The 12,298-nt window shown below is 64.5% G+C and overlaps 1 protein-coding gene across 1 annotated transcript in view; it reads left to right on the top strand.

Annotated features, from left to right (window-relative positions):
* The window catches only part of MROH2A (maestro heat like repeat family member 2A), a 41,578-nt gene that overhangs the window by 24,336 nt on the left and 4,944 nt on the right, over positions 1-12,298 (top strand). The window contains exons 20-34 of the mRNA XM_028509016.2: positions 7-129; positions 1,157-1,309; positions 2,326-2,448; positions 3,444-3,523; positions 3,987-4,095; positions 4,773-4,868; positions 6,927-7,031; positions 8,020-8,143; positions 8,541-8,659; positions 9,355-9,507; positions 9,924-10,078; positions 10,836-10,995; positions 11,075-11,268; positions 11,545-11,682; positions 12,141-12,255. Coding sequence (XP_028364817.1) covers positions 7-129; positions 1,157-1,309; positions 2,326-2,448; positions 3,444-3,523; positions 3,987-4,095; positions 4,773-4,868; positions 6,927-7,031; positions 8,020-8,143; positions 8,541-8,659; positions 9,355-9,507; positions 9,924-10,078; positions 10,836-10,995; positions 11,075-11,268; positions 11,545-11,682; positions 12,141-12,255 — 1,947 coding nt within the window. The remainder of the gene's footprint in view (positions 1-6; positions 130-1,156; positions 1,310-2,325; positions 2,449-3,443; positions 3,524-3,986; positions 4,096-4,772; positions 4,869-6,926; positions 7,032-8,019; positions 8,144-8,540; positions 8,660-9,354; positions 9,508-9,923; positions 10,079-10,835; positions 10,996-11,074; positions 11,269-11,544; positions 11,683-12,140; positions 12,256-12,298) is intronic.

Genomic DNA, 12,298 nt, shown 5'->3' with positions numbered 1-12,298 from the left:
CTGCAGGGCGTGATCCTGTGCTTCGGCCTGTGCGCCCGGGGCCAGGTGAAGACGGTGCTCAACGTGCTCCACAACTTCGAGGAGAGGATCCAGGAGTCGGAGCAGTCCTGGCAGATCGGCGCTTGGCGGGTGAGGCCCCCTCAGGGCTCCTGGAGCCTCTTAGAGCAACAGGTTCTTCCTCGAGGGCAGAAAGAGGCCCCCTCCACGTCTCCTGTCGCCCAGTGATGGATCGGGAGCCGCCTCCCAGGGAGCCTGGGCTGCCGGGTGACACAGAGAGCACGGGGTGGGCCTTTCCAGGTGCAGTTATTGCAGAGGCCTCCTGGCCCCTGGCTGCTGATGGCGGGGACGCCTGGGTGCTGGCTGGCCTGCAGGGGCGCAGGCCTCGCCCGGCCCACTGGGTCTGCAGAAGTGGAGGTGCTGCCTCAGTGAGTCAGTGGGGCTGGGGCGGAGCAGGTGTCATGGCCACCGGCACGTAGATGAGGACTCGGAAGCTCGTCACAAGGCCTGCGGCCGGCCAGCGGTGAAGCCGGGAGCTGGCCCCAAGCAGCCCACGCCCAGCCCCTGCTCCAACTCCCTGCTTCAGGGCCTGGTGCCACCAGTTTGGCGGAGTCCCCGGTGGGCGACCTGGAGTCACTGATGCCTCAAGCTTTGGCCTTGACCTTGACCCCTGCCCTGGAGCAGGGCTGGAGACCTGGATTTGTACTTGAAGCCTGGTGGGACTCAAGAGCCCCCCGGACTCACGCCCACAGTGGGCTGAGGCCGTCTGCTCCCACTGGACCCCCAGCGTCCTGGGAGCCCCTGGCCCAGAGCAGGCGCCTGGCAGCGGCGGGGGCGTGGAGGCACGCACAGCCGGCCCCTGCTGAGGGGCGTCCACACCGCTGGCCGCTCCCAGCTGATGCGCAGTCTGGCCCTGCTCTGACTTGCTCGCCTCGCCACCCCCAGGGCCTGGCATGTTGTAGGTGCTCAGTAAAAAGGTGCTGAATGAATGAATTCGTGAATGGCGTGTTTTAGGCACCTCCAGCCAACTCAGTGGCTCTCGTGGTCTCGAGACCGGAGACGGTCCGTGAGCAGCTGGGGCAGACCCTGCCCCCTCCCAGCGGGCGGTTGCCCCCGCTGCCCCGCCAACCTCCCTTCCCCTTCTCGGGGGGCCTTGCAGAAGGACCACCCCTGGAGGCGGGAGACGGTGAAGAGCGCCCTCATGGTGATGTACGGCTGTGTGGCCCTGCACTGCCACTGGCAGATGCTGCGCACCCACGTGGACAGCCCCATCACCGCCAAGATCATCCACCACTACACCAGCAGCTCCCAGGTAACTCTGGGGAGCCACAGACCCACCTCCGGCACCTGGGAGGCGCCCTCCCGGAGCCTGGCTGTCGGAGTCGCCCTGACTCCCTCTCTGGGTGGGGGTGAGGCCAGGCGGTGGACCCAGGCAGCCCACACGGAGCCGCCCGGGAGTCCGACCTGACTCCCAGCGTTTGGGAGGCCCGTTGCCCCGGCCACCGGTGCTGCCTTCTGCTGCAGCAGGAGATGCTGGGGTGAGCGTGAGTCCCCAGAGGTCACAAAGCGAGCCCCCTTCCAGCCTCCACCCCTCCCTCTGCACCCCCACCCCAGACCCCTGACCCTATTAGACCTTTCCCTAAGGGACCAGCTGAGGGGCTCTCTTCAGAAATGTAAAGGGACTAGCAGCTCTCTTGGAAAAGCGAGGAGGAGAAAACACAGAGAATAAAGTGAACACTATTCTGTTACTTAAAAAAATTGCGATAAAACACACATCACACACAATCTGTCATCGTGACCATTTTTGAGTGGCGTTACGTGCCTTCACGTAGCCGCCGCGCAACCGTCACCGCCAGCCACCGCCAGACTCTCCACTGCCTCACGGCCGGCGCTCTGCACCCAGGAGATGATGCCCGCCCCCCCCACCCCGCCCCTGCTGGCACCCACCGCTCCCCTTCCTGTCTCTGCGAGTCTGCCCACTCCGGGGACCTCGGTCAAGCAGGATCGCACACTTTTTGTCCTTTCGTGTCTGGCTTGTCTCACTCCCCATAATGCCCTCAAGATTCGTCCATGTCGCAAAAGCAAATAGGATCTTCTCTCAGTCACTCACTCTGCCTCCCTGGCAACAGTCAGGGCTCGGAGCCCCGGGTCCCGAAGGTGCCCGCTGACCAGCCCTGCTGCCCCAGGGCCCCTGCCACGTGGCCGACGGACAGTGGGGGGCCGGCCACCTCTCTGTGCGAGGAGGAAGCCGCGTCCCTAGGTGGCGCGGGGTCCTTGGGTTCACTCCCGACAGACTTCTCCCTTCCTTTGGCCTTGGTCCGGGCGCAGGACATCGGCCTCAAGATGGCCTTCATGAAGAGCGTGGTGCAGGTTACCAAGGCCGTGGAAAACCTCGGGGACACGGAGGACTTTCAGTTTGCCCAAAAGACGACCCTCACTGCCATCCTCGTGGTAAGCCTGGGGTCCCCAGCTCTGGGCACAGGGGCCTGTCGCTGTGCCGAGTTCCTGAGGGCATCCGACGGGCTGTGAGCTGTGGAGACCTCCGAAGCCCCTTCCTGTCTCAGTGCTGCTTTGCTCCAACTGGATGCATCCTGAGGCACCGTCCCTACGTCTGGCCACGAGACAGCTGTGCTCCGGGTGCCCCCGGGGGGGCTGGTTCAGGGCCGGGATGCGGGGCTGGGCCAGCCTCACGGTAGCAGCCCAGCGTCTCTCCATCGTAGGAAGGACCCTAGAGGGTGGGCGTCAGCTGCAGGCACGGCTTAGAGCTAATTTTGCACCGAGCTTTGGTGAGATCCAGAACGTATCAATCGCCTAGGAGCAAGGAACGGCGACGGGTGCTGATGGAGTTTGTGGGATGGTCCGCGTCCCTGGCCCAGACCTCCCAGCCCCCTTGCAATGCCTTGGCCCTGCACCCCGCTCTGCACCCCACTCTGCACCCCGCTCGTGCTGAGTGGGAAGCAGCTCCGGGGCGGGGGTGGGGGGGTGGGCGGGTGAGGGTGGGGGGCGGGTAATGCAAGAGCAGGCTGGGACTGGAGGGACTGGGAAGGGAGCGCGCATGCGTCTGGCTCCCGCCCGGACCGGGAGCTGTGTGCATGCCGTTTGGAGCCAGCCTGGTGCAGCCCCGGGGAAGAGGCCGCCGAGCCCTTGTCCTACGTGTGAGGGAAACTGGGCTCAGGCGGGGGGAGCGGTCTGCCCAAGGGGACACCCGAGCAAAGCAGACCTGAGCGGTGCACATGCCCATCTTGAACCCTGGGCCTTCCACTAGATTTTTGCTCCCTGCCCCCCCAAATGTCAAAGGTCAAGCGGCCCTAAAAATGTCAGCCCTTCGGGGCGCTGACACTGGGAGTGCTGCCCCCCCCGGGGTCACTGTGTGTGAAGGGCCCCTGCCGTACCCGGCCTGGGACTCGGGGGGGCCAGGCTGGTCACTGCCCTGCTCTGCCGGACAGGCGATCATCAAGGCGGAGCCGCCGGACAGCCTGGCTTCTCCCGTGCGCACCATGGCCATGGACGCCCTCTGGCACCTCAGGTGAGCTGGGCCTGCCCCCCGGGTGGGTTCCGTTCAGGAGCTCTGAGGCAGGGCCATGGAATCTGCATTTCTGATAAACTCCGAGGAGATGCGCCCGCTGTGGGTCCTGGTGTCACCCCCGAGCCCTGGGCGTGGGCCAGCCGGGAGGACCACATCCATGGTGGGGTCAGGGAGGACTCATAGAGTGTTTCTAAGCAGTAGATGGACGGGGTCGGAGCAGGCACCAAGGAGGAGAGTCTGCCTCCTTGTCCCCTGAGGGGGGCCCCTGAGCCTGCCCCGCAGTGCCAGACCCACTCACTGGGCACGGGTGGTTGGGTGAAGCCAGGGCCCGGGGGACACGCCAACCAGGGGCGCGGGTCCCGCTCTCGATGTGGGACACCCCTCCACTCCCTAGGCTGGGCCAGGGGTCTCAGCTCGCTGCTGACCACCCCGTCGCCTTCTCTGTCGCCTTCTCCGTCCCCAGCAAAGTGACGCCGTTCTACTCCCTAGAGGAAAACAGCGACCTGATGGACATCAGCATGCACTCCGTGATTTCCCTCCCGCCCCCAGGAGAGGACAACGAGTCCATCGTGGTAGGTCCCCCCCCAGCCTCCTCCTCCTCTTCTGGCTCAGGACTGGGGAGTGTCCTTCAACAGGCGTCCTCAACCACCCGCGTGTGGTCGGAGGCAGCAAAGGGCGGCGGCGGGGCCGTGTCAGGCAGTGCAAGGCGGTGCTGGCTGCTGTAACAGATAAACCCCGAGATCTCTGCGGTTTAATGAGATGGAAGCTGAGATCGAATAGGCGGTGGGGGTGGGGACAGAGCCACTCCACACGGTCACTCAGGAGCCCTGCTGTCTTCAGTGAGTGGTTCCCAAGGTCCCCCTGGGCACTGACGTGAAGCCGGGAGAGGAAGAGGAGCTTGTAGGTTCAAGAGCCTCTCTACCCACCTCCCGTTGGCCAGAACCCAGTCACATGGTGCCACCTCGATGCAGGGGGTCCTGGGAAATGTAGTCCCAGACCCGAGGACTGTTTCCCAGGAACACTGTTGGAAAAGGAGGACAAGTCTTTTGAGGTCAGGTAGCCATCCGTGCCTCCAGGACTGGGCTCTGGGAGTTCCATTCCCTCCCTGTGAAAAGGGTCCCTCCTGAGAGGTGGTCGTGTATGTCCTGTGAGAAGATGAGGGCAAAGAGCTGCACCTGAGCGGAAGGAGAAGGGGTGACGGTCAGGCCGCCTCACACTGTGTGCCCCTCCCTGCTGCCTCCCGTCATAGGCCCTGTATGAGAACGCCCTGCGTGCCCTGGAGCAGCTGATAGGAGGCCTCATGTGCAGGCAGCTGGACCCCCGGGGGCTGCAGGAGGTGGTGCAGGTGAGAGGCCGGCGCAGGGCTGGGAGCTGGGCAGGGCCACCCCCACCCCACCGGGGAGCTGGTCGGGGGGCCGGGCTCTCAGTGGGAAACCGGGGTACGAGTTCAACATTGTTTCGGTCATGTTAGTCAGCTAAGATGTCAAATTTGCTGAAAAGTTGCAGCAAGTATAGTAAAAAGAGCTCTGCTATACCTTTCTCCCTGATTCACAGTTCTTAATCTTTTGCCAGATTTTTTTCTCTGTCTTGTCTTTCTCTTTCTCACACACACACACGCACACACATGCACGCTCACTCCTTTCAGATCATGGGGAGCCAGTTGCGGACTTTCAGAACCAGAGTGGTGTGTTCCACAACAACACACGGATCAGGATCAGACACTTCACACCGATGCGGTGCTGTGTCCGGATCCGTGGTCGGCAGCCCGTGGTGAGCTTCACTCACGGTTCCGGCAACGCCCTGTGCGTGTGCCCCCGGACTCCGGGTCCAGCTGGGACCGTGGTCAGACGGAACTGTCGCATCTCTTCGGTCCCCTCGGTCTGCAGCAGGCCCTCGGTCTTCGTCTTTTACGATCCCGGCGTTCTTGAAGGGTGCTGGCAGTTGTTTTTTTTTTAATTAGGTTGTTTTTTCTTATTACTGTTTTCAGAGTTTTCATATTTCCTAGATGCAAGTCCTTTATCAGTGATGCAATTTGCAAATATTTTTTCTCGGTCTATGGCTCGTCTTTTCACGAATTCCTCAGTCTCCATTGAAGAGCAGTCGTTTCAAATTTTGAGGAAGTCTAATTTATCATTACTTTTTCTTTTATGGATCACGGTTTTGCCATCCCATCTAAGAAATGGTTGCTTCACCCAAGATGACAAGTATTTTCTTGTAAAACTCTACAGTCTCAGCTTTTGCAGTGAGGTCTACGACATAGTTAGGGTTAACCATTGCACCTGGTGGGAGGTGTGGATCAGAGTTTACTTAACTTTTGTACTTCTGCACACAGGTGACCCATTGCTCCAGCACCATTTGTTGAAAAGACAGTCTTTTCTCCATTGAGCTAATTACCTTTGCACCTTTGTCAAAAGTGCCCTGACCATGTACCTGTGGCTCCATCGCTGAACACTGTCCTGCTCCCCTGGTGCAGTCACCTGTGTTGGTGCCAGCGCCATCCTGTCTCGGCTGCTGCAGCGCGACAACACGTCTCTGAGTCGGCGGTAGACTGTGAGGGGGGTGCTGGCTTCGCTCTCGGTGGCTGCGCCCCACAGACACGGACGGGTCGTGTCCTCACTTCATTCCCGTTCAAAATACGTGCTGATTTCTCTTTCGATCTCCTCTTTGACCCGTGGGTTTCCTAGAAATTTCCAGATGTTTGAGGACTTTTTCCCGGCAGTCATTCCGGTGTTGGTTCCTACTTTCACTCTGCTGTAGTCGGAGGACGTGCTTTGTGGGATTCGAACCCTCCTCCATCGGCGGAGACGTATTCTGTCGTCCGGGGGCGGCCTGTCTTTGGTGACGGCTCTGCCGTGGGCGCTCGGGAAGACTTCTGCCGTGTCGCGCTCCTGAGCGTCCGTTAGACGGGCCGGGTGGCAGCGTTGCTCGGGTTCTCCGGATGCTTCCGGATGGTCTGTCCTCTTGTTCTCTCGGTTACGGAGCAAGAGGCACTGAGATCTCTGTCATTGCGGGTCATTTATTTCTCCTCTCGGTTCCGCCAGTTTCTGCTCCGTGTGCGACTAAGCTCTGTAGTTGGACTCATGACGGTGGGTGCCCTGGACCGCAGGGCAGGCTGGGCATCGGGCCCTGCTGTGGGCCGGCAGACATTTGGACCAAGGTCCAACACACTCATTACTCAGGAGCCGCCTCGGGGAGGTTGCTGAGAGAGCTTCCCCCACCCGCCCCAAACCTCACCACCCCGGTGGTGCGGCCTGCGAAGAAAATACCAGAAGTGTCTAGAACCAGCCAGAAATGCTGGAAGTCAGATTCTGAGCAGGCGGAATGATGGAAGGCAATGGATGGCCAGGGAAGGCCTGGCCCTGGGGTTCTAAGGGCCCCTCTGTGTCCTTGGCTCTGTCCGCAGCTCCTGGAGAAGTGGATCCTGTCGGAGAAAGAGTGGGAGCGGGAGAAGGCGGTGAACCTGCACCTTCGGCTCGTGCAGGCCTACGTCGAAAGCATCGGCGTCTGCGTGAGTGCCGGAGCGCCCCGTCCCCTCGGGCCTGGGTTCTGCCGGCGTCCCTCGGGACGAGGCCGCCTCACCCGGGAACGAGAGTGAGACCCCTTGGGGGGCCGGCCGGGGACTCTGGGTGGGGGTGAGGGTGAGGATGGGCTGCCGCTTGTGTGGATCTCGGTTTCACGGGGCCTGAGGTGTGTGCCGTGGTGCCGACCCTGTCCAAGGCAAAGGGCACCATGATGGCGACCACATGGGTGAGAAAAGTGCATGCTTCCTTAAACTGAGAAAATAAGTCACTAAACAAGGACAAATTTCACAAAGCACCACTGACAAGCACCACGGACACCTAGAAAAGCGATGACCTGTTTTTGCTGGCTAATCGTCCGGCACGACGTGAGGGGACCTCTCCTGCGTTTGTCCGCTCCGTTGTCTCAGGCGTTCTGGTGTCTGGGGGTGGTCGGCACAGGCGGGAGGACAGAGGTGTCCTGGGGCTGGGGCCTGGGGACCAGCCTCAGGTCTCAGGACTGGGACGCGGGGAGAACGAGGTGGGCGGGACAAGGGCTATGCCAGGTCTGCGGCCTGGTGCGGGGTTTTCCGACACCGTTCTCCTGCCACCCCACCGCCTGAACGAGGAGGAGCCACTGTCCTCAAAGGAGGAAGACGGGGCCCGGGTCACACAGCTAGTGAGTGGGGAGGCCCCAGGTGGAACCCAGGGCTCTGTTATGGGAACAAGACAGGCGCCCGGACGCGGAACCTGGGCCCGAGGTCAGCCCGGCTCCCCAGGTCCTGGCTGCTCAGCCTCCAGGGGCCCAGCTGCGGGGTCCGGGCGGGGGGCAGACACTCGGGCAGCAGTCAGACGGCAGCACGCTCTCCCGTCCCGGATGGGGTGGTGTTTTCAGAGCAGAGGTCCCCCACTCTGGCCACCCTTGACCCTGCCCCTGGGCAGCACCTGGTGTGTAGGAGGGGGCAGAGGGTGTGACCCCTGAGGCCCCCCGTCCCCCAGATCCCCCTGAAGCTGGGGCAGTTCGGCACGCTGGTTGGACTCATCGCCCCAGGCACCTGCGACTCCCACGAAAGAACGCGCATGGCCTCTGCAGATGTCCTGTCCTGCCTGCTGGACCTTCACGGTACATGGACAGTGGGACCCGCCTCTCTAGGCCGGGAGGGAGGCAGAGGCCGTGGAAGCTTCTGGAAGGAGAGGCTCATTGGTTCAGCGTCACTCACTGCAGGCCTGTGCTGGGGGCACTGAGGGGCCCCAGCGAGACAAGGGCCAGCTCACAGATACCAGGGACGCGGCAACACTGGCCGGAGATGAGCTGAGGGTGGCGTTTGGGCCGAATGCGGAGGTGGCGTGGGGCCCAGTGAGGGCAGAGGCACAGGAGGGGCCGGGAGGCCGGATGCCGCAGTGGGGTTGGGTCGGCGGAGCCCAGGCACCCCGAGCGCGGGGGTAGGAAGCTGCCGTGACACCGCCGGCGGCTGCACCTGCGGTGGGTGCTGATCACGCGGGAACCGTGCTCCCAGCAGCAAGCCAGACCTGCTCTTCCTGGGACGCGTCCACGGAGCAGGAGCTGGCGCGGTGTAAGGAGGACCTCGGGGCCGCGGCGGTGGAGACGGTCTTCAGGGTGTCCTCCAGGATCGCCGAGGTGATGGCCGGGGAGGGTGGGCCGGTCCCCTCGGGGACCTGGCGGCACACAGGAGGTGCCGAACCATCCCTGGCCAGCGGCTCCCCATCCTTACGTGTGCCACGCCGAGGGGGAAGGGGCCCCAGAGAGATGGGAACTCAAGGCCTGGGTGCACGGGCGGGCTGGTGGCACGCTGGTGATGGAAGGTGCCCAGCGCTACCCACACTCTCGGGGCTGCAGAGGGGCGAGGTCACATCGGCCTCAGGGGGCAGAGGGGTCTCCCGGAGGAGGGGGCATTTGGAGTGGTGGGACACATCAGGGGTGGTGGTGGGGCCTCGTGGGGGGGAGCTTTAGGGCCTAGGGCACACCCTGAGGGAGGGTTTTAGGGAGTAAAGACAGGATAGGGAGGGTTTGGGGTGAGGCTCCCTGTGGGGGGCGGTTCAAGGGGGCTGGGGCAGGTGACCGGGAGTGGGAGGTGGAGGTGTGGCTGGGAGGCTCTGGAAGGAGTGACAAGCACCCTGAGCAGGCCGGAGATTGGGCCGAGAGAGGCTGGGAGGCCGGGAGGCAGGTGGGGGGGGGAGGGAGGAGGGGGCCTGGGGGCAGGGGCCCTGCTGTCCAGCGGGAGAGGAGGTTCTGTCGGTGTTGACCGGAGGGGTCAGGGGCTTGGGCCTGGGACTTGGCGGTCGGACCCCAGGAACGGCCCGCTCTGCTCCCAGGTGGCTTGCAAGCAGTTCAGCTGCGATGACGTGGTCTCGCTCATCCAGAAGCTCTGCGAGAACCTCGGGGCCCTGGGCCTCCAGCACGACCGGGCCTCCGTCACCTGGGTCGGCGCCTTCCTCCAGCTGCGGGTCAAGGAGCTGGAGGACAAGGTAGCACAGCGGGGCCGGGCCGCCTGCGGCCGGGGCTGCCCGGCGCACCCAGGCTGGGGGGACCGGCCGGGCCGCCTGCCCTCGCTGACAGTGCCTCCCAGACCCCTGGCTGTACGGAGCAGGAGGCAGGAGAGTTCTAGAACGAGAAAGAAAGGGTTGAGTGTCCATCAGTGGACGGTGGACTAGGGCCCTAGGTGCTCTCTGTCCGAGTGCACTGCCTCCCACACCGAAAACCTGATGAGGTTCAGGAAAAGGCCGACGGATCCGTTGGAGGGTGCTGGCGGTAGAACCACCCCAGCGTCCCGTTGGGCCGGAGCCCCTGGAGCGGGGGTGTGTGCTAGGATGAAGGCAAGAGGCCCCCCGTGGGGGCCGGGCAGCCCTGGTGATGCCCCGCCCCCCCCCCCCCCCCCCCTGAGGTGGCTGAGATCCTGGGCGCCATCCTGGCCCACCTGCCCGTGGTGGACCACCCGGAGGTGCGGCAGTGCCTGGTCGAGGGCGTCCTGCTGCTGGCTCGCCACCACCGGGAGACGGTGCTCACGTCGCTGCTGAGGCAGCCCCTGCCCATGCAGAGGTGGGTGCCCGCCGCCCCCCCACCCCGCCCCCGCCGCCTCGTCTCTGCCTCTCCCTCTCCCTCGCAAGGTCCAGCCTTTGGGGAGCCGCACACCCAGTTTTGTGAATGCTGACAGGCAGTTCTTGCATCCATCTCCTTGCTCCAGTGGATCCTGCTGGGCTTGTCTCTTTAGAACCCACCAGGATGCCACCTCCCTGAACCTGCGTGACCAGGTCCCTCCTGCGCAGGGGCCCCTTCCCTTCTCAGCCAGGCCACGGGCTGGGCCGTGGGGCCTAGGAAAGCCCCTTAAGGCTGTAGTGTGGCCGGCCACCTGACCCCTGCAGGCTTCGCCCCCTCTTCCTCAAAGATGTGCTGGTGGGAGGCAGGACACAGGCGCCGGCCAGCGCCCAGGGCCCGCCTGACACAGGCCGGGCACGTGGAGGCTGTCACCACAGGTGTCCATAGGTCATCAAACAAACAGGGGGCCCTGGGGGGACCTCCGAGGTCACCTAGCTGTGGAGCTGCGGCTTTGCGTGGGGGGGGGCGTGGCTTTCTCAGGGCTTCCGTGAGCCAGGGCACAGGCCGGCGGCTGGGCGTGGAGCCAGGGACCTGGGGTCTAGTTACGAACTTCTAGCAGCTCTCTCCAGCTGCCTGAGATTCAGCCTCTGGAGCCTGTCCGCTACTCAGGGTGCCGCCGCCGCCGGGGGTCCCAAGAGGCTCCTGTCTGGCAGGGCACGTGGCAGGTAACTCGCGGTCCTTGCCCTCTGTCTTTGGCCAGCCACCTGAAGGAGGTGTGGCTGGCCGTGGCGGACAACGTGCCCTTTGCTCGGCTGATGCTCCAGGGGCTGATGGGCCGGCTGCAGTCACGGTTCGCCCCCAGGGCCACCGCCACCTCGAAGGCCGACGTCTGGCGCCTGGCCGCGGTGGACCCGCTGATGGTGAGTCTCGGGGGCCGGCCCCGGGGCTGCGCGGGGGTTCCGCGTAGGAACCCGGTGCCCGCTGGCCTTCTCCCTGCAGATCCTCTGCACCATGCAGCTCCTCATCGAGAAGGTGGACAAGGACGACCCGCTCCGGGACCTCTTCCCGGACCTGGTCTACACCCTCCTGATGCAGCTCGGCGGCAGCCAGGGGCCGGAGGCCGCGTCCCCGGTCCTGAAGACGTGGAGACTCATCCGCACGGGCACCCTGCCCGAGGAGATCAATCCGCAGAGGTGCTCTCCAGGGCTCCGGGCTGGCGGGACGTGGCCTCCAGCAGCCTCCACCGAGAGGCCCTCGTCGCCCCCTCCTGGCGGGGAGGAGAAGTCTCTGGAGGCCGATCTCACTGACAGCTCTCCCTCCCCGGCGTCCCGCACAGGGCAGACCAGTGTAGCCCCCGAGCGAGGCCCAGCAGGTGTCGGGAGCCCGAGTCACAGACCCGGGTGCTGTGCTCGCCCCTCTGAGGCGCCGTGGGTGCCACCACGTCGTGACACGGTCCTGTCTCCTTCCAGGGTCGCAGTCAAATCCATGAAGCTTTTGTTCTGGAGACTCAGCAGCGAGCACCTGGTGCACACCCTGGAAGAGCAGGGCGTGTGGGCCCTGCTGGGCAGCAGCTCGACCTTCCTGCAGGGAGCGGGCCTGCTGGCCAGGTGGGCGCCCCGGCTCCCGCGGCGGCGGCGGTGGCGGCGGGCAGCGCGACTCGCGGAGGGTCTAGGTGATGGTGGAACACCTTTGGGATGGTGGGAGCAAGCAGAGAGGCACAGGGAATCCTTCCAGCCCTTCACGCTGCAGAGCAGCAGATGGGAGGTTGGAGGCTGCTGGGCTTGGCCAAGGTCACACGGGTTTCTGAGCAGGGCTGGGACGGGAGAGTCCCGGGTCCTGGTCCCCCAGGAGCAGCCCTCGCCAGAACTCTTTTTATAACGAGATGGTAGAGAGTAGGTGCTTCAGTGACGCCCCCTGGTGGGGAGGGAGCGGCCCCGCGGCGTCAGCCCCGCCCACAGGCGCCCGGCTCCCCAGCGGCTCTGGTCGGCTGGAGCTGAGACGCCCTCCCCGCCCGGTGGGCTGTGGTCCCCCCCCCCCCCCCCCCCCCCCCCCCCCCCCGCCACAGGCTGTGCATCCAGAACGCGGAGGGCTCCCGTCAGAGGCTGTCGGAGCTGGTGCTCAGGGGCATGGCCTTGGAGGCCCCCAGCTGCCGCATCAGCAGCACAGCCATCTGCGTGGAAGTGAGGCGCGGGGCTGGCCGCTTGGGGGGCGGGGGGCGGGGCT

This window comes from Phyllostomus discolor, chromosome 4 (genome assembly GCF_004126475.2).
Source record: "Phyllostomus discolor isolate MPI-MPIP mPhyDis1 chromosome 4, mPhyDis1.pri.v3, whole genome shotgun sequence".
NCBI classification, from domain to species: domain Eukaryota; kingdom Metazoa; phylum Chordata; class Mammalia; order Chiroptera; family Phyllostomidae; genus Phyllostomus; species Phyllostomus discolor.
This window is presented reverse-complemented; position numbering and strand designations above follow the sequence as displayed.